Source organism: Leishmania major, chromosome 4, assembly GCF_000002725.2.
Source record: "Leishmania major strain Friedlin complete genome, chromosome 4".
NCBI classification, from domain to species: Eukaryota; Euglenozoa; class Kinetoplastea; order Trypanosomatida; family Trypanosomatidae; genus Leishmania; species Leishmania major.
In genome coordinates, this window is record NC_007245.2 from 28,764 (window position 1) to 46,493 (window position 17,730).

Consider the following 17,730-nt stretch of genomic DNA (forward strand, 5'->3'; position numbering starts at 1 on the left):
CGACCCCCCCCCTTCTTCTTGCTGGAGACGGTGGCGGAGGCTGGAGAGGCAAATGAGACAGCGCACCGTGCTCCATGGTGTCGGCACGAGTTCGGTGGAGGGCGCTCAATGTGTTCCTAGGAGAGCGTCTGCTTTACCGTGTTTCCCTCGCACGATCTCCACTCGAGTCCCCCTCCTCGTTCGCCCTTGCTCTCATTCTGACAAGGGTGCGGATGGCGTTAGCGGCTGCGCTGCAGCACTGTTAAGATGACGAGGAAGTCGCACGTGGGCGAAACTGGCAAAGAGCCACATAAAAGAAAACGACCTTAGAATGGAAGGACGCGCAAATCAGCAGGGGAAGGTGCGTTGCTGCCGTCCTACATGGATTCACTCGACAGCTCACCAGCCGTCCATACCGCCTGTGTCACCTTCGCGTGCCCCCGTGCCTGTGTGCGCGGGTGCACGGGAACGAAATCGACTCTGCGAAACGGCTGACAGGGCCGTGGGCTGTGCGTCCGTTTCTGTGTCGCGCGTGGCATCTAAGACTCTTTCTTCATTCCCTCTACTTGACAACCCCACCAACACAATCGAACTGATACACCAGCAGGGCAACACGTGGCTGAGATTGAGGTCATGATGGAGCCGACTAGAAACGCAGAGTACAGCAAGCAGGAATACTGGGACCGGCGCTACACGGAGGAGGAGCACTATGATTGGTTTCCCTCCGTGTACCCCATGTGTGTCGCGGCGGCCTTTGAGACCGTTGAGGCTGTCTATCGTGTGCAGCGCAGCACAGGGGCATTCAACGGCACGCTGAAGGTGTTGCATCTTGGTACTGGTAACTCAACTCTCTGCGCCGACATCCGTGCCACCTACGAGGCAAAATATCCGACGGAAGACTCGAGGCCCTACCGACTCGTGCAGGCGGCCACTGACTACTCTGCTGTGGTCATCGATCGTATGCAGGCCAAGTACGGTCTAGCCCATCCGCTGGAAGACGTACACTGGGTGGTTGCCGATATCCGCGATCTCAGTCGCGTGCGTGAGCAGTTTGGTCCTTTCTTCGATGTGGTGCTGGACAAGGGCACCATGGACGCGTTGCAGGCAGACAAGGCGAACCAGAATATGGAAGATGACATTGAACGGATGCTCTGCGAGGTGAGTAGGTGTGTCGAGGGCGGTGCTGGCACGCGCGTGTATCGCGTGTTTGTGCAGATCACGTGGGAAATTCCCTACTTGCGCCTTTACTACACCACGAGGAATGCCACGCACACCTTCGCCTGGGGCACCAATGTCACCTACCGTTTTCTGGGTGAGAGTGACATGTACAGGGTGTACACGTACGAGGTGTCACCGCCCTCTTCCGAGTAGACCCGCCGGGGAGGAAGAGAGGAAGCGACGCGCGGCGCAAAGGTGTGACGCTTGTCACGGCCAAAAACGCACCATGCCCTCTTTCACTCTTGCCGGTATTTGCCACTGGTGCGCACATCTTGCAACCCTCACGACGTGCTACTCTGACGGTGCCGACTCGACGCACATGCAGAGGGAGAGGGAGGGGGGACACGCAAGCGCGCACATTAACAAAGAGCGGGGGAGTGTCGGACTGAGAGAAAACCGGAGACGCTCGCAGTGTTGTCTGCTCGGTGTACAAGTCGTTGGTTGTACTCACACAAACGCCTGTTTCTCTACGACCACACAACGGTCGAAAAGGATGCAGTGGGGGGAACCGATGTTGCCCCTGTCTTTACTTTTCTTCCTGTTGAAGGGCGTCCGCGTGCCTTGAGGAGCTCATGCCGCTAAGCACGTGTAGGAGAACTCTGCGCGCTCGGCATTGTCGGAGCAGCGGGGGAGGGCCCGCCATAGCCCCTCTTCCCTTCCCTATCCCTCCCCCTCGCACTCCACCCTGCCGCTACAACAGCTATCTCAGTGCCGTTGTCATTGCAGCCCCAGCCATATGCGTTTCTGTCTGTGTGTGTCCACTTTCTCTCCTCCGCACACCCTCCTCTAACTTGACCGCCGCCCCTCCCCCCCCCCTTCCTTCCCTCCAAACACTCTTCTCGTAAGTCATGCGGCGTTGTTTGACCCCAGCCGGTGCGTGGGTGTCCACGTGGAGGAGGGTGACGACCGTGTCGCGTGCCGTTGGCTACAACCCTAGCCACTGTCCACCTTTGACGGAGACCGACGCAAACAAGACGACGTCGGCGACTTCGACCGCCGCACCGGTCGCGCCGACCTCTGAGGACTACCGCGCCCTGCTGCTGGACCTCTTGCTGTACCGTCGCGAGACGTTGACTCCAGTCATGGAAGCCCTTCGCCTCGAGAGAGACGAGGTGGAAACAAAGATGCAGCAGCTCGACACGCACGTGCGCGAGCTCAGCTCCATTCGCAATGAGCTTCGGCAGCTGGCCGAGGCGATGCTGGACGCGGAGCGCACGCGTTTGCGCGATTTTGTCATGGAGCCCAGCAACCCTCCTGCCGCGGAGAGCACCACGGCGGCGCAAGCCGCAGCACAGAGCGAAGAGGTTGAGGAAATTGTGCTGTAGCTACAGCAGAACTGCGGAGCGCTGGTCGAAAAAGAGAAAGTAACAAGGCAAGCAGCCTGACCACACAAGACGAGCATGTTTTGCGTACCGGTGGGAAACAACGGGCGCTCTGGCAAGGAATTCGTGCCGCTCTCCTCTTCAACGGATCGTCTGCTCGCATTGTTGTGAAGAAACGATCCCGTGTGTGTTGGTGAGAAGAGGAGGGAAAAGGGCAGACACAGCTGCGAACCGCGGCATGCAGTGAAACACTGTAAAGCTCACCTCACTCACTCTCTTCACGTTCAAGCTCCCGATGAGTACTTACGCCTCTTCCTCCCCCACTCCACTCCCTTCGTCTCACCTCTTAGTCAGCCCTGCAACTTCTCAGCAACACTCCCCTAGGCCCCTCCCCACCACTACCACCACCATCACCCCCCCCACCCACATCCCCTCCTTCATCCACGAAAGGAGCCGTGCATGCCATGCAGGGGCAGTGCCACAAGCATCCTTCACTATCCCCTATCTCCCTCTGCTATCACAGCGCAGCCGCGACGACCTCATCGCTTCACTCTTGAGACAGCCTCGGCTCGAATTGCCTCTGCTTGTCTCTCATTACTTGACTTCCGCCCCCCCCACGCACACACACCACCACCCCATCACCACCACCCACTGCACAGGGGAAGGATGGGGCCAGAGGTGCCGGCTTGGATAATCTGAGCGTACGTAGCCTTTGGCATTCTGTTCTGTGCGCGTCTCGGGGCGTTGTGCTTTTCAACTCACTCCTTGGTCTTCTTGCATCTCCCTCTCTCTCTCTGTGTTTGCGTGCGTGTCTGTGTCCTCACGCGCACCCATCACCACGGAAGGCAGCCAGGCGCTGCAGCCGGCTCACAGCTCCACGAGTGAGACTACGCGCCTCTCTGCTACATCGTTATCTAAGCTCACACTAATCGTTAATATATTTTTGTTTTTTGTTTTTGTGGAGGGAGCACATCCGGTTTTTGCGTATTGCTGTGGCTGTGCGCACCAACGCCAGCTGAGGTGTACAAGTAGAAGTGGCATGTAAAGCCGGCACCGGCACACGTGTACACACCATACTCACGCGCGGTGTTACTTACTCTGAAACCGAGACTACCTCTCTCGACTGCTCTCAGCGCCGATGCCGAGCCCTCCTCACGTTATCGCGTACTCGATGCAGCGACGCGTGGCACCGCCGTATAGCTCCCTGCGAGGTCGTCCCGTTGGCACAAGGGGGATCGACAGCTTTCCGGTGCGGCTCCGCATGTACGTTGCCAGCTCGCCCCTCACCGCTTCCGTCGGAGGCTCGTCTTCGTGTTTTACCTCGGCCAGGCTCTTTACTGACACCGTTGCATCGCTGTCACCTGTGGTGAATGGCGCATCGTCCGCACCGCCGTCACCGTTTGAGGTGCATCAAGTAATCGCACGCGCGGCGCAGCGTGGCGAGTGGGAGCACGCCATTCGCCTTCTCGTAGGCTCCCTGCACAGTCACTGTGTTCCTCTCGCAGAAACGTACCAGCTGGTTCTCCTGGCTGCACTGCGCGGCGGAGGATGGCAAACCAGCGTGCAACTCACGAAACAAGTGGCAACCAGCACTCTCTCGACAACAGCCCTCTACCACACGGCGGCGGACCTGCTGCTCGCCAAACCGACATTTAACTTGGAGACTTCGGGCACGTCCCTTGATCGGGTAGTGCTGGAGGAGCTCGTACCACTCATGCTGGCCGACGCCACGCAGCACGTGGTGTGGCGTCCGCGACACCGCGAGGCGGCACTGCAAGCCCTTGGGAAGGCAAACAAACACCAGACGATATCGGCCTTGTTTCGTCGATGGACGGCCGCTACTGCTCTTCTCGGTGGTGTTTCACGACTCCGGTGCAGCGAGGAGGAGGCCACTCTGTTCATGGCGGCGTTCGGCGTAACCGGAGACTGGCGCTCTGCAGAAACACTGCGGACAAGCCTTTCCCAGATCTCCGCCCCACTTCTCATCAGCTATGTGCGCGCATTCGCCGTGGCGGTGCAGCACGCTGAAACATCAAGCCTAGCAGAGCCACAGCAGCTTGTTCCGTGGGAGATGGCTTTAGACACTGCTGCCGCGGGCAAGCAAGATGCGCCATTGCTGGAGGCCGTGACAGAGCTGTTGCGTGTGGCACGTCACACCGCAGCCCCCGCCGGCGGGGCTCGCTGGTGGTGGGCGGCCAGCACTTCCACAAACGCGAAACTGGCAGAGCTGCGCAGGCGTGTGGCAATCTCCACGCGTGCGGCAGCGCAGTTGCTGGCGGAGTGCCATGTGACGACCGCGCAGGTTAGGAGCTTGCTAGATGCCGTGCGCGTGTCCGGAGTGTTGAGCTCAGCGGCGGCAGAGGCTTCTCCGTACTATGAGGGATGGGCGAATGTGGTGCTGGTTCTGAGCCAGTATTGCCCACACGCGTTGGTGTCCGTTGACGGGTGCGCCGACGGGCTCGTGCAGCTGCTGCCGCACCCCCACCTGCAAGTGCGGCAGCAGCGGGGCGGTGCAACACCGCGTACCCTTGCTTTGTGGCGGCACGTGGCGCAGAGTGCCGCCGGCGGAGATGTCGCGAAGCCTGCCAGTGTAGCGTGGTACGTTGTCTACACGTCATCCGCGTTGCATTATCTGCGTCACGCTGCCCTGCAGCCGGCGCAGCTGGCGAAGGCTGAGGGCACACTGAGTGCCGGGTTGGCGCGACAGTTGCGCTGCCCCGGCCATCATCCCATACACGGAGCTCTTCTCACCGGTTTCGCAGACAAGCCCGATGCGCTGTTTATCTTGCTCCGCACCGTCAGCGCGCACATCAATGTGCCTTCGGCAGAGCGCTGCGTCACGCTAGTGATGCGCGATGAGGCCGCCAGCATTAGTGAGATAGTGGATGAGCTGTTGCTCAGCTTTCTGGAACCGCTCGATGCCCTGGGGACACCTGAGGAGATGTGCGAAGCTGTGTGCGCTGCCAGCGAGGCTGCTCTGCGCTCCTCCCCGCTTTCCTACTCCTCCACCCAGTTCGTGTGCCTCGCTGTATGGTACACCTGTCACCAGCTGCGACGTGGTGTTTCCTTGGGTTCGCTGCGGCCTGCGCTCCGCCGCACTGTTTCGCTTGTTGAGCGACTTCCAGGTTCTGCGGAGGCGTTGACGCTGCTGAGCGCTCAACTGCAGTGGTGCTGGGGGGCTTCATTGGAGGCGCTGCGGGAGCAAGCCGTCCCCATCTTGCTGCAGCGTGAGGAGTGGGGTGTCCTCGCTCGGCTGCTCGAGCGCTGCCCTCAGCCACTGTCGACGCAAGAGCGGCACATCCTGCAGCGCTGCAAGAACGGCGCCAAAGTGGCGGCGCTGCAGAACCTCGTTACGGCCCATCGTGCGACAGCCGCATGGGAGTACTGGCAGGGCGAGTTGTGCGGTGCCGCTCGAGAAGCGCCTCTGCCCGCGTCCCTGCACGACAGCCTCGTCTCTCTCCTCTTGGCCCACGGACTCGTGACGGAGGCGCACGCGGTGCTGGATAGCAGTGGTGCATCAGAGGTCCGTGTGTCGCACACAACGTGGTCTCACACCGGGCTGCGCGTCTACGACTATGCGAGGCGGTGGCGCCGGCGCGAGCAGGGGATGCAGCTGGCGGAGTTGTGGGCCGCGGCCGCACTAGCAGAAGAGGAGGCAGATCGCGACGGCAGTGAGGTCCGGAGACGCGAGGCAACTGTGATTCTTGCTCTCTACGCTGGTTTGGCCCTGGAACACACCCATCGAGCAGTGGACGCAAGTCAAGTGATTGCGGCCGCAGTCGACTATGTTCTCCGATACGACGAGGCGCATCACCACCGTGGCACACAGCCCTCACTCGACGTCGCAACGCTGCACAGGACGGATGCTCAACTCGCGGCGCGCCTTCCTGATTACGTGCAATGCGCCGCGCCGCGCCTCATCTGTGCCGCACTCAACTGTAGCGGCGAGTCATCACGGCAGCCGGCAACGAAAGCCGCTTGCTCGAGCGTTGACAGCGGTGCCGTTTCAGAGGTGCTGCGCAGCGTGGCGTATCTGCTCCCCCTCACCTCAACGAGTGGAGCGGCAGTGATGGCGTGGTCAGAGACGTTGCTGCGGCTCTACACAGTGGCCGGCGCCTGTGCCATAGATGCCATGCCGGCAGTGGCGACGTTGGGGCAACGGCTGCTGCATCAGGCGGCGGAGCAAAACATAGCGGTGGCGCCGTCGTTTCTACGCCTCGTGCTCGCTACAGGGCCACTCTCCACAATACTGCTTGCAGCGGTGCGGCAGTGTCTCCTCCTGAGACCTGGCAGTGCGCCCACTGGGCCGTCCAGCATAGATGTTGCTGCTACTGCCGTGCAGGTGGCGGTTTCGCTCGCCGACTCTGGCAACCACTCTGCGGCGCTGGAGTGGGTGGAGGAGTTTGAGCTATGGCAACGGGGAGAGGCAGCGGGGAAGGAGGGCACAGAGCCTGGCCTGCAGACGGTGGTGGACATGCCCACTCAGCTGTCGTGGCTGCAGGCCGCCCAGGGTGCCGCACAGCGCCGCGCCGATCAGCGTGCTGCCCTCTGTCAGCATCGCCGCGCGGAGCAGGCTGCCGCCAGCAGGGGCAGCGTGGTGTTCGAGCTCTACTCACGGGACGCTCTCGATCGCCTCATCGACTGTGATGCGTGGGAGGAGGCGCTGGACGCGTTCCTGCGCGTGTTGGCCGCCCCAACAGACGTGCAAAGCCTCTTGTCGGCAGATTCAATGAAGCTGATGGAGCTGCGCGACGCGTACCTCTCTGCGAATGTGCTAAACTCCGTCATGCTATGCGTAGCCCGTTGTGCGCCATGGCGAACCACGGTGCAGGCGTGGATGCTGCTGACCAGTCAAGTCCCCCTTCTCCCTTGGAATGCTTGCGCTGCCGCTCTGACCCCAAGCATACACGAGCTGCTGAGAGTGATGGCGCGTCAATGTGCGCTGCCTCACGAGGTCGGCACCGTTGTGGCGTGGATGGTGGCCGAGCTGGACTTGCCGAGGTCTGCTACGTCTCCCCTTTGTTCTCTGTTCGCTGACTGCATCGGTGCCGCATCGTCTACCGGTGTCGGGCACGCATGGACAGCGGCAGAGGCGCAGCTGTGCGCCGAGCTCGTTGCACAGCTGCGACGATTGTGTGGCGAGAAACGCGTGCGGGAAGCCGGACACGCTATCGCGGAGGCGCAGGCAGCCCTTTTCCCGCCTTCCCTCCACACGCCAGCGCCCCACATCGAGGAGCGCACAGTGCCGTCGGCAGCGTCGTGGCTGCTGCCTGGTCGCCCCCCGCTGTCGGCGGAGGAGCTCGACACGCTGGCTGTTGTAGCCCCGCTGCTGCTCCTCGCCTCAACGCCGCAGCTGGAGTCTCTCGCACAGCAACACCTAGGCGGCACGTTTCAGGCGCATGAACTCAAAGCACTCCTTCACCTCTACCGAGAAGAGCTCCTGCAGCGTGTCGCCACCGTGCGTGCGCCTGACGCGGCGCTCGTGCAATACCTCGCGCAAAATGCAACCCTGCGCGTGCTTCTCTCTCAGTGCGCGGAAGTGAAGCCAGCAACGCATCCCGCGCGGCGCACGCGCGACAGGGCTGCGGCGGAGTGGATCGCGCAGCACGTCTTCGACGGCTTCTTGCCGTTGAGCACGGCAGAGGAGCTCTGGAAGGCGTGCGAAGAGCCTGCAAAGAAACTGGCAGAGTGTCGATGGTCCGCCGTGGCAGAGGCAGAGCTATGCAGGGAGCTGTTGCGGCGCCACGGCAAGCCGCCGGAAAAGCTGAGCACTGCACCGCACTTGACGCGGCAAGCGATCTCCCACTACTGGAGCTGCTTCCATCGCATTCTCCTGCCTGAAATGCATTTTGGCCCGCTGGAGCTGTGCTGCCTCGCCTCCTACGCTCCGGCCCTTGCCGAGGCGCGGGCGGCGTGCCCGGACATGACGCAGCCGGCCTACGCCGATGCCGTTGCCGAGCTCGCCAATCACGCATACAAGTCGCACTTCTGCCCCAGTAGTATACCTGTCGAGGACACCCTCAGCTACTTACGCCGCCCTCATTGCGCAGCCGCAATCGCAGCAGTCATGACAAGCGCCTTCAAGAAGCTCAAGGTGCTGCACGCGCAGCTCTCCGACGTCCGCAGCGCGGCGGCGCGCGGCTACCGGCTACCGTTTCCGTGGAATACAGTGTCTGCCGCTGCTGTACAGCTACCACCGGAGCTGGATCGGCAGTGCCTCGCTGATGCCGCCCGGTGCATTGCCCATGACGCGGTTCCTGTAACGAAAACGGCTCCCGTTCACGCGTCCCACACATGCATTGTATCGCCGCTGCTGCGCCGATGGACGCAGTGGGCAACGGAGATGGCGTGCGCCGGCTCGCCCAAGTCATTACCACAGGCGGCCTCACTACTACTTGTGGAGTGGACGAAGGAAGCGCTTCAGTCAAGCTGCGATCTCCCTCGCGCAGATCAAGCTTGCAGCGCCGCCCTTACAGCTGCCGGCGGTCGTGACGATAAGGTATGTGCGTTGTGGCGGGAAGTGGCGCGAGCAGGCAAGCGTGAACTGCAGCAACAGCGGTGCCGTGACCTTAGTGCAGTGTGGCAGCTTCTCGCCGGTGCGAAGGTGTGGCGCTTCATGGATCCTGGGCACGTGATGGTGCTGCGCCGGCTTGTGTGCCCCTCCAACTCCAAAGTCACGGCGCTGCCTTCCAAACGCGATGCGGCCAGGCACCACCGCAAGACGTCGCAGTGAAAGGAAGAAAGGGGTTGTGCGGAATCCTGTCCTGTCCATGCGCCTGTATGCGTGTATGAGAGAAGGGGGCGGGAAGCACAGCGCGCAGGGGGAGGGGGGGGCGTTTCTGCGCGTGGACCGCTCCTTCTTTTTCTCTCTTGATCGCAAGGAGGGGCCCAGATGACGTCGGGGCACCTCAGAGTGTGGTATCGCAGGGTCAAGTGCCTACGACGTGCGGGAGGTCACAGCGACGTACCGCTGCCGATGTCGGCGGTCAGGTCGTGGATGGCGCTGCGTCGGTGCGACCTGCGACAGTGCACACGCTTGCACCATCCGTATGATAGGCGAAGTGCCGACGTGACTCGAGCGTATCCCACCCGGCCCTCGCACTGCCTACTGGTGTGGGTGGGCGAGGAGTGTTTGAGGGCAGGGGCCGTGCCCTCAGCTGACCGAGCCGGTGCATTGGTGTGATGCGTGTCTAGCGCAGCTGCCATCGCACCACGCGATGGGGCCTGTGGCAGAGCCCGGGGGGGTCGGTGGGCGCTTGGCGCATGTGGGACCGCAGAGAAGCGGACACGTTGGCGAAAGAAAACGATGAAGAATGCGGAGTGGGGCGCGTCGCCCTAAGAGCACGTGCCCCACTCCGCAGCCGTGCGGACGCGTTGACATGAACGCCCTCCATCAGCCACGTTTGTTTACGGGTGGTGCACGGTGCCCCTGTGCTTCTAGATAAGCTCTAGCGATTTGTATTGCAGCTTGTTTCACGCGCTCTGAAGAACGACATGCCAACATACGGCGCACGGTCAGCGAGGCTTATCTAGGTTCCTTCGAGAAGGATAACCACCATGCTCCGCCTGTACCCCTCCCCTCCCCTCATTCCTCCTCCACACCCTTTCCTGCCACCTCTCTCTCCCTCTCGTGTGTGTGTGTGTGCGTGTGCGTGTGTGTGTGTGTGGCGGCCTTATCCACTGTCTGCTCTCCTTCCCTCTCCTCTCCACCGTCACACCTCAACGCAACAGGGCCGACTCAACGGCATCGCGCCTTGCTTCCCGCCGCGAAGAAGGTGACGCGCACCGCACGCACCCACCCACCCCCTACCCTCCTCCGTCGCTGTGTCCGGTGTTGTTCGGTTCTGTATCTGTGCCTTGTGCCTCTTCACCTCTCTACTTCGCCGAAGCACACACCCTCATACAGGGAGGCAGACCATGGACCGAAATTGCCCTTCGCGCACCTCGCGTCGCTGCGCATGTGCGCCGTGGCGACGGAGAGTGTTGCTTGTGTGTGCATGGGCAGTAACTGCGGTCTTGCTAAGCAACTGCGTACTTGCCTGGCCACAGTTTCTTTACGTGAGGCGCCGCGAAGAGCTGCCTGCGGCAGTGCGGGCGGATGCGGATGACGTGCACGCGCGCACATCCCCTCGGCTGTTCCCCGGTACGGTGGAGCGTGGAGAGCAAGCCCGTATGCTCTGGGAGGAGGCCGAAGCGAAAGGGCGGCTGAGTCCGTGCTGGAAGCGCTCCCTGCAGCTGCTGCATGCCAAGTGCGCCGAGGTGCGGAACGAGGACACCATGCGCAGCCGACTGGCACTCTTTATGGCCACGTGTGACGCGAATAGCGACGGACGCGCCCACCCGAGCTTCCATTGTGGCTCTGCTGCTACGCAGCCTTCAGAACTGTCGGCTCATGCGGTGCGTCAGTGCGTGCAAGGGTTGTCCGACAGCGCCTACGCAGCCTTCTTGCAGTACCGCCTTCACGCCGACGTGTTGTGCGCCTATTTGGAGGAGGAGTTGTACCAGCAGCGCACTGAAGCCGCGGTCGCCGCAATGCACCTGCAGATGCAACGCAGCTCGCACATGCTGACTGCGTTGCAGCACTCTGGCGCGGAGGTGGTGGCCCTCATGAAGGATTCGCAGACGCTCCAGCAAGAGTCGCGCGAGGCTGCGTCGTCCTTGCTCCATCAGCTCGACCTTCTCCACAACGGCCAGGCAGCGGCGCTGCAGTCTCTGCAGCAGGCCGTCAGTGCCATTTTGCACACCAGCAGTCACACCGACGCGGCGCTCGGCGAGCTGCACACGCGCGTGCAGGGGGCCGCTGCCGAAGCGCTCGCCTCTGTTCAGGCCCTCAGCCAGGAGACTCTCAAGAGGTTTGCCGAGGTGGAGGCGCAGACACGCGGTGTGGTGCGGCTCGTGCAGCAAATGGACACGCTGCATCAACTGCTGGCCCGTCAACGGCTTCCACGGCATCGCATGGCGTGGGTGCTTGGATGCCTTTGTGGTGTACTGGCTCTCACATGCCTCCCGCAGACGGCAGCTGCGCGGCTGCCGGCAACCTTGCTCACCGTCGTCGGGTGTGCTGGGGTACCGCTGCTGCGGTGGTGGACCGGACAGGCGCGGTGGCTATTCCTGCACGAAACGGCGTGGGAGTCCCTCTGCTTGTCGTTGGCGGTGGGGCTTGTTGGCTACTGCGCCTACCGCTATACACCGTCCGACACGTATCGGCACCGAAGCCTGGCGCGGAAGGAGGCAATACGCGTGTGGGGTGAGCTACAGCTGCAGCAGCAGCAGCAGCTTGGTGATGCAATGCTGCAACCGTATGTGCCTCAAATCCCCATCCTGGGTCCTCAACCCCACCCACGCATGGTGCGGAGCGGTGCACCTGAAGCATCCCTGAGTGTCGCCCACGCATGGCCTCCGCTGTCCATCGTGGTGTCTCCACGCGACGACGAGGTGGAAGCGACCTCGACCACGGCCGACGGCTCCCACTGCACCGCGTCCAGCGAGGGCTCTGTGAGTGTACCGGACGAGGTGTCCAGCGCTGCTAGCACACCAAACCGCAAGCGCGGTCGCCCGTTCACCGCAGGCGACGACGCCGTTCGTCATCACGCCACGGCCCGCACCAGGCGCTCGACGGCACGCAGCACCTGCCGAACGACGCGCAGGAAAGGATAAGCACCCGTTTTCCCGCCTCGGCTGCGCGTATGCCTGTGTGTGTGGCGACTGGGGTCTCTTCGCCGGTCCTCCACTTCCGTCTCTCTTGTGTGTATATGTGTCTGGGCTCCTCTCCCTCCCTCCCTCCCCGCCTTCTCCGCAGCTCGCCGCTCTTCTTGTTTTCCGCTTCTCATGGGGCAGGAGGGTTAGGCAGGGAAGGGAAAGGGGGAGGGGGCGTACTTAGTCCGTGCGATACCCCGCAGTGTAGGCCCTGTGACGCTGCACCCTTCTGCTTTCTCTCCCTCCCCCTTCCCCTGCTGACCGGATATTGGGCACGCACACGCACACGGTCCCTCAGCTCCCCTGTTCTCTATTCGTTATCCCTCCCCCCTCCCTCCCTCCCTCTCCCCTCTCTTCTGTTCGCTGGTTTCTTCCCCGTTTCCACTCGCGTTTGTACGGACTCTCGTCCATCTGAAGCAGAGCCACCCGCAAGCCGGGAGGAGGAGGAGGGAGGGAGGGAGGGGGGGTCTTGTTTTTGCAGAGACCTCCCTCTCTCTCTGTTCCTCTCCTCACACACGAGGCCTGGTGTCACTGTTGCACGTGCAAGTGCCACTTGCCACTCGCTAAACATGGCACATTCCCTGATACCCGCCAAGACGTAATGTACCATGTCTTTCCACGCCCCTCTTTCTGTGTGCGCCACCACCACCTCCATGCAAGTTACTCTCCACTCTCGCTGCACCTCGGCAACTCGCCATATTCACTATCACGTGTTCCTCTCCGTACCGTGTCTGTGCTGCCTGTGCGCGGCGGATTTGGTGTGGGGCAACGCAGCGCCGACGAGAGTGCGAACACTGACGTTGTGGAAAACCAAACCCATCGACCAGGTGACGGTGACACCCCGGTGCACAATCACAGAAGCACCCGTACTTTGCCGTGCGTTCCTTACAGCTCACACTCTCGTCTGCCCTCTGATCGTTGCGCGTCTTCGATCGGCAAGAGAAGCTTTTCGAAAAGGTGACGTCGATTCACGCCCCAGTGCGGCGGCGACGCGTCTCTGTAGGACCGCCGTCCCCTGAGCAAACTCAAACCCCCCTTATCCATCAACCTCTGCCCCCGATGCTGGCTTGCAGTCTAAAGCAGACGGATCGCACTCGCAGCGATGCCTCGCTGGGGACGGTGGAGGAGTTGAGCGGGTGGGCCTCGGTTGCGGAAGCGCTTCTCGGAGAGTGCGCATGCGCCGCCCTTGTCGACGTCGCGGAGCCGTCCGCGCGAGCTCGGCTGGTTGTCGAGTACGCCGACTCCCTTGTGGCGCTTGTGCACATGCATGCAGCTGACGTGGCCGCGCTTCAACTTCGCGCCGCCACCGCCGAGGAGAAGCGGAGTGACGCCCTCGCGCGTCAACTGCGTGCTGCCGTTCAAGAATGCGAGACGATGGGGTCCAACCTTGACTCCGAGCGCACCTCTCGCGCCGCCTTGGAGGAAGAATCGCGTCGCTTGCTAAATGAGCTGCTGATCACACAGGAGGAAAGGGAGGCGCTGCGAGCAGAGCGAACCGCCGTGTGGTGCGCCGTGCGGGAGGCGCACGCGGTGGCAGGCGTCACGTGCGCCGCCAAGGCGACGATGGAAGAGCATGTCCGCGTATTGTCTGAATGGGTGAGAAGTGCACAGGCGGCGCTGACCAGCGCCACTGCGCTTATGGGGACCACTACCCCGCTACCAGTCACCGTCACCCCTTATCAGCCGGCGCGTCTGCTGTACCGCCGTGTTCTTCCTACCACCCCGATGAACCCGGTTACTGCCTCCCTTTTGCGAGTTAAGGAGCAGGTGCAGCAGATGCGGGAGCCCTCTGTAGCGGAACTGCAGTTGGCGGTGGGCATGTATCGACATCGGGGAGACGAAGCAGCAGCACCGCTGACACCGTCACCGCGAACACGGGCAGCCACAGCAACAGCGACTGTGCTGACTCCCGCACCTCTCCCGGTGAATCGATCGCTGGGCCGATCTCGCTCCTGCACACCCCATCGCAGCACAAACGGTTCTGCAACGCAGCGGGAGGTGGATGTGGTTGCTTCGCCGCCCTGGCGCACTCGCATGATGAAGCTGCAGGAAGAGCTGAAGGGGCTGCGGCGGGAATTAGGCACGGCAACCGCCTCTCCTTAACCCCGCGGGGGCACCGCAACATTTTTGTCTCGTATGCCTCTGTGAAGTGTGTCTCAAACCCCGGCCCTTGCTTCTTCCGGCTCCCCTCCCCGCGTGCCCCCTCCAACCACTTCCGCTGCTCAACGGCTGTTGGAGGGGGGAGGAGGAGGAGGAGGAGGGGTGAGCAAGTAGCGAGTAGCAGGAAAGAGGTACGAAAGGTGGGGCGGTGCGCGGGTGAGCCGCGCGTCGGCGCGTGCACATACACAATTCTGCAAGCAGAAGACGTACACCAATCGATGTGTGAGGCGCAGCGCACTGTATCTGTGGTTTCGCTACTATACGGCGGCGTCGCTGCTGGCGCAGATGACGGAGTCTGAGTGGAGGGAAACAAGGAAGAGGAGGAAAGGGTGCACGGACGAGGACTCACGTGTGTGCCTGCACGTCCGTGCCCTACTGCATTCATCGCAACCCCCCCCCTTCCTTCTTTTCACCTCGTCTCGGCTTTGCGGCGCGCCAACTCTCTGCATGTCCGGCTCCCTCTTCGGTCCACCTATTCCTCCCCTGTCCCTTCCCTTCTGCGCTGTCTTCTTCTCCTTTCCACTCCGCGAGTGTGCGCTGTGGCCTGCGCCTGCTTCAGTACACGCAGACAAAATCATAGTTTAAAGGAAGCCGCGGCCATGTCGACGGTGTCCACAAGCTCCGGTCCTAGTAGAGGGATCACGGAGCTTGCTCCTGTAAGGGGGCATGTGTGCCTGCCGGGAGATCCGGTGCTGATGACGCAGCCCAGCGCCGTGGTGGCGATCGGAGGTGGTCTTCGGCTGCTTGCCCAGCCCGCACCCACACCCACCGCTGATGGCTCATCGCAAGCGCTCACGGACGTCTTCCTTTCCGAGTACTGTGCCCCCCTTCAGCGCAGCAGCCATCATCTGCACACACACGTTCCCCGGTACACAGTGCCAACGCCGGCGAGTAGACGATACACCCCCCGCGCCGGCGATCCGGTGCTTGCCATTATTGCCCGCAAAGTGAGCCAGCACTATTACTACTGCTACATTGGCGGCTCCGCCCTGGCCTACATGGACGCCTTGGCGTTCGACGGCGCCACGAAGGTGAGCCGACCGCGGCTGGTGGAGGGCGATGTCGTGTACTGCTACGTGAAGCCTCGCGAGGGCTCGAGCTACGTCGACGGCGTGCATCGGTCGGTGGCTAGCGAAGTATTTGACACAACTGGCGAAGTGGAGGTGAGCTGCACAGCGGCAGAGGTCGGGCTGCCCCCCAAGGACTGGACATCCGGGGAAGCCGTCTTCGGCCCGTTGCAGGGCGGTCGCGTTCTGCACCTCCCGCTGGTGTATGTGCGTCGTCTGCTCACACCCATGGGCTCATCCCCAGAAAAGGCATCAGCTCAGCAGCGAAAGCGTGATCACACGGAAGGCGAGGGCAGTGATGGCGATGAAGTGCCCGCCTCGTACCTCCTTCAGCTGCTGGGGCGCAGAGTGCCCTTCGAGGTGGCTGTCGGCCTCAACGGACTCGTGTGGGTGCGGGGGCTCTCTAGCGAGGCTGACGCCACGGCTGCTGCCCGGCGCACTGTCGCTGTAAGCTCGTGCATCTCCGAGGCGCAGTACGACGTCACTCGCGCCGAGATGGAGGCCCGCGTCGAGGTTTACTTTCCCTCCTGACACAAACAGCACGGGAACAGGCACGCGCCCCCCCCCCTTCTGCACCGCGCGTACATGTGCGTGTGTGGCTTGTGAGCAGGAAACGAATAATGGCCATCGCATGTCATCTCTCTCCTCCTCCTCCTCCTCGCCCCCCCCGCTACTGCATCTTTCCCCTTTTTTTCTCCCATCGTTCCGCTCTCGTGCACGCAGCACTTGTCCAGGGAGAGAAGTCGTGTTCGGTACGGCAAAGAGCTCCACGCCCACGGGCGTGCCGGAGAAGGAGAGAGAAAGTGAGAGGGGGCGAAGAGTCGGAGACAGGGGGAGAGGGGGGCGGCGAGAGGAACACTAACACTACACAAGAAGAAAGAGCGCACCATGCTTACAGCGCGTGCCAGCAGTCGCTGGCCTTTTGCGTCATGGAGAACTCACGCTTCTCCCACCGCGCAGACAGCCGTGCAGGCGGTGTGTGCGTGTGTTTGTGTGTGAGGGGGCATCGACGCATGACACAACGGCAAGAGAGAGAGGTGGAGGGACGCGCCGTGCCGCCGCGTACCATCGCCTCCTTCATGAAGGTGTGCACTCAGCCATTCCTCCTCGCCTCCTCTCGAGCCTTGACTTCACCCTCCACCTTATTTTTTTTTTCGTTCGCCGTTGGGGCACGCCGCACGACGGCCCATCCTGCCGCTGCTCACAGTCCTCGGCGTCTGCACCATCGAACAACACACATACGCGGATACACGAAGCTACAACGAAGGCGGCAGCAACAGTAACCAGAACAAGAAGGAAGCCACCTGTGCGCTGAGCCTCCACTCGAAGTCACCTATCTGCTCCACCACACATCACGTGTGTCTCTCTCCCTCCCCCTCCCCCGGTTACGCGTCGGATACAACGCAAACGCATAGACGGCCACACACACACACACACACACGATGCCGGACTTCAGCCAGTTCATCAAGTACCTCAACGCCAACCTCCACGCACCGACTGGTCAGTACGCCGCGCAGGGCGGCGTAGGCGGAAAGGGCGCTGGTGGGGCAAGTGGTGCGACCGAGGCTGCGAGCCCTGCTTCCCATGGTGACACCTCTGCCTTCATCCGCTCCTGCGACACAACGTGGCGGGTGCTGCTGCCGAGCGATGCAGCTGCTAAGGAAAGCGGGACACGGTCCAGCGGCCCATCCGCTGCCGCGGCGGCAGCCCATACATCCCCATCGCACCCCTCCGTGACGATTGGGCGGATGATGGTGTCCACAGAGGACCGCTGGCGTATTCAGGCACAGATGCGTCGTGAGGAAGCGCGCACTGGGCAGGCGCGGAAAGAGTACAACAAGAAGGTGACGCGTGCCATCAAAGTAACGAAGGGGCCGTCCGAAAATGCCTTCCCTCCAGGCCGTGGCCGTCCGTTGTAGTGTACACAGTGAGACCGCGGCAGGGTAGTGGCGTCTGTTGGGCCAGCATGGGCAAACAGCTTCGCCGACTTGCGAGCACAGATGCAAGCACACCCGCACACTGCCGCGGCGCAGTGAGCCGTGTGTGTGTGTGTGTGTGTGTGTGTGTGTGTGTGTGTGTGTGTGTACGAGTCAGAGAAAGGAGGGGGCGTCGGCGTGACCCAGCACACACCCCACCGCTGGTGCCTCACGTGTGGGCTCCTTTTCCTTTCTGGTTGTTTTGGTGATAAGAGTGGCAGCGCTCTCCTCGCCGCCAACATGGGGGTATTGTCGATGCCCCTTCCACTCACTTTCTCCTCCTCCGGCGAGTAGGTACGAGGGAGGAGCCCT

The 17,730-nt window shown here is 62.2% G+C and overlaps 7 protein-coding genes across 7 annotated transcripts; all 7 read left to right on the forward strand.

The window, feature by feature from the left end:
- Nucleotides 1-612: 612 nt before the first annotated feature.
- Nucleotides 613-1,350, forward strand: LMJF_04_0070 (conserved hypothetical protein; the record flags this gene model as incomplete). Its single annotated transcript, XM_883425.1, has 1 exon — nt 613-1,350. The coding sequence occupies one exon, from the start codon at nt 613-615 to the stop codon at nt 1,348-1,350; it is 738 nt and encodes a 245-aa protein (XP_888518.1).
- Nucleotides 1,351-2,045: 695 nt separating this feature from the next.
- On the forward strand, nt 2,046-2,522 carry LMJF_04_0080 (conserved hypothetical protein; the record flags this gene model as incomplete). The annotated part of the gene is made up of 1 exon (XM_883426.1): nt 2,046-2,522. One exon carries the CDS (start codon nt 2,046-2,048, stop codon nt 2,520-2,522), a length of 477 nt encoding a protein of 158 aa, XP_888519.1.
- A 1,135-nt stretch (nt 2,523-3,657) lies between these two features.
- Nucleotides 3,658-9,252, forward strand: LMJF_04_0090 (conserved hypothetical protein; the record flags this gene model as incomplete). Its single annotated transcript, XM_883427.1, has 1 exon — nt 3,658-9,252. One exon carries the CDS (start codon nt 3,658-3,660, stop codon nt 9,250-9,252), a length of 5,595 nt encoding a protein of 1,864 aa, XP_888520.1.
- A 1,184-nt stretch (nt 9,253-10,436) lies between these two features.
- Nucleotides 10,437-12,176, forward strand: LMJF_04_0100 (conserved hypothetical protein; the record flags this gene model as incomplete). Its single annotated transcript, XM_883428.1, has 1 exon — nt 10,437-12,176. One exon carries the CDS (start codon nt 10,437-10,439, stop codon nt 12,174-12,176), a length of 1,740 nt encoding a protein of 579 aa, XP_888521.1.
- Nucleotides 12,177-13,274: 1,098 nt separating this feature from the next.
- On the forward strand, nt 13,275-14,318 carry LMJF_04_0110 (conserved hypothetical protein; the record flags this gene model as incomplete). Its single annotated transcript, XM_883429.1, has 1 exon — nt 13,275-14,318. The coding sequence occupies one exon, from the start codon at nt 13,275-13,277 to the stop codon at nt 14,316-14,318; it is 1,044 nt and encodes a 347-aa protein (XP_888522.1).
- A 752-nt stretch (nt 14,319-15,070) lies between these two features.
- LMJF_04_0120 (putative exosome complex exonuclease RRP40) lies at nt 15,071-15,973 on the forward strand (the record flags this gene model as incomplete). Its single annotated transcript, XM_883430.1, has 1 exon — nt 15,071-15,973. One exon carries the CDS (start codon nt 15,071-15,073, stop codon nt 15,971-15,973), a length of 903 nt encoding a protein of 300 aa, XP_888523.1.
- Nucleotides 15,974-16,884: 911 nt separating this feature from the next.
- On the forward strand, nt 16,885-17,361 carry LMJF_04_0123 (conserved hypothetical protein; the record flags this gene model as incomplete). The annotated part of the gene is made up of 1 exon (XM_003723202.1): nt 16,885-17,361. The coding sequence occupies one exon, from the start codon at nt 16,885-16,887 to the stop codon at nt 17,359-17,361; it is 477 nt and encodes a 158-aa protein (XP_003723250.1).
- Nucleotides 17,362-17,730: the final 369 nt, after the last annotated feature.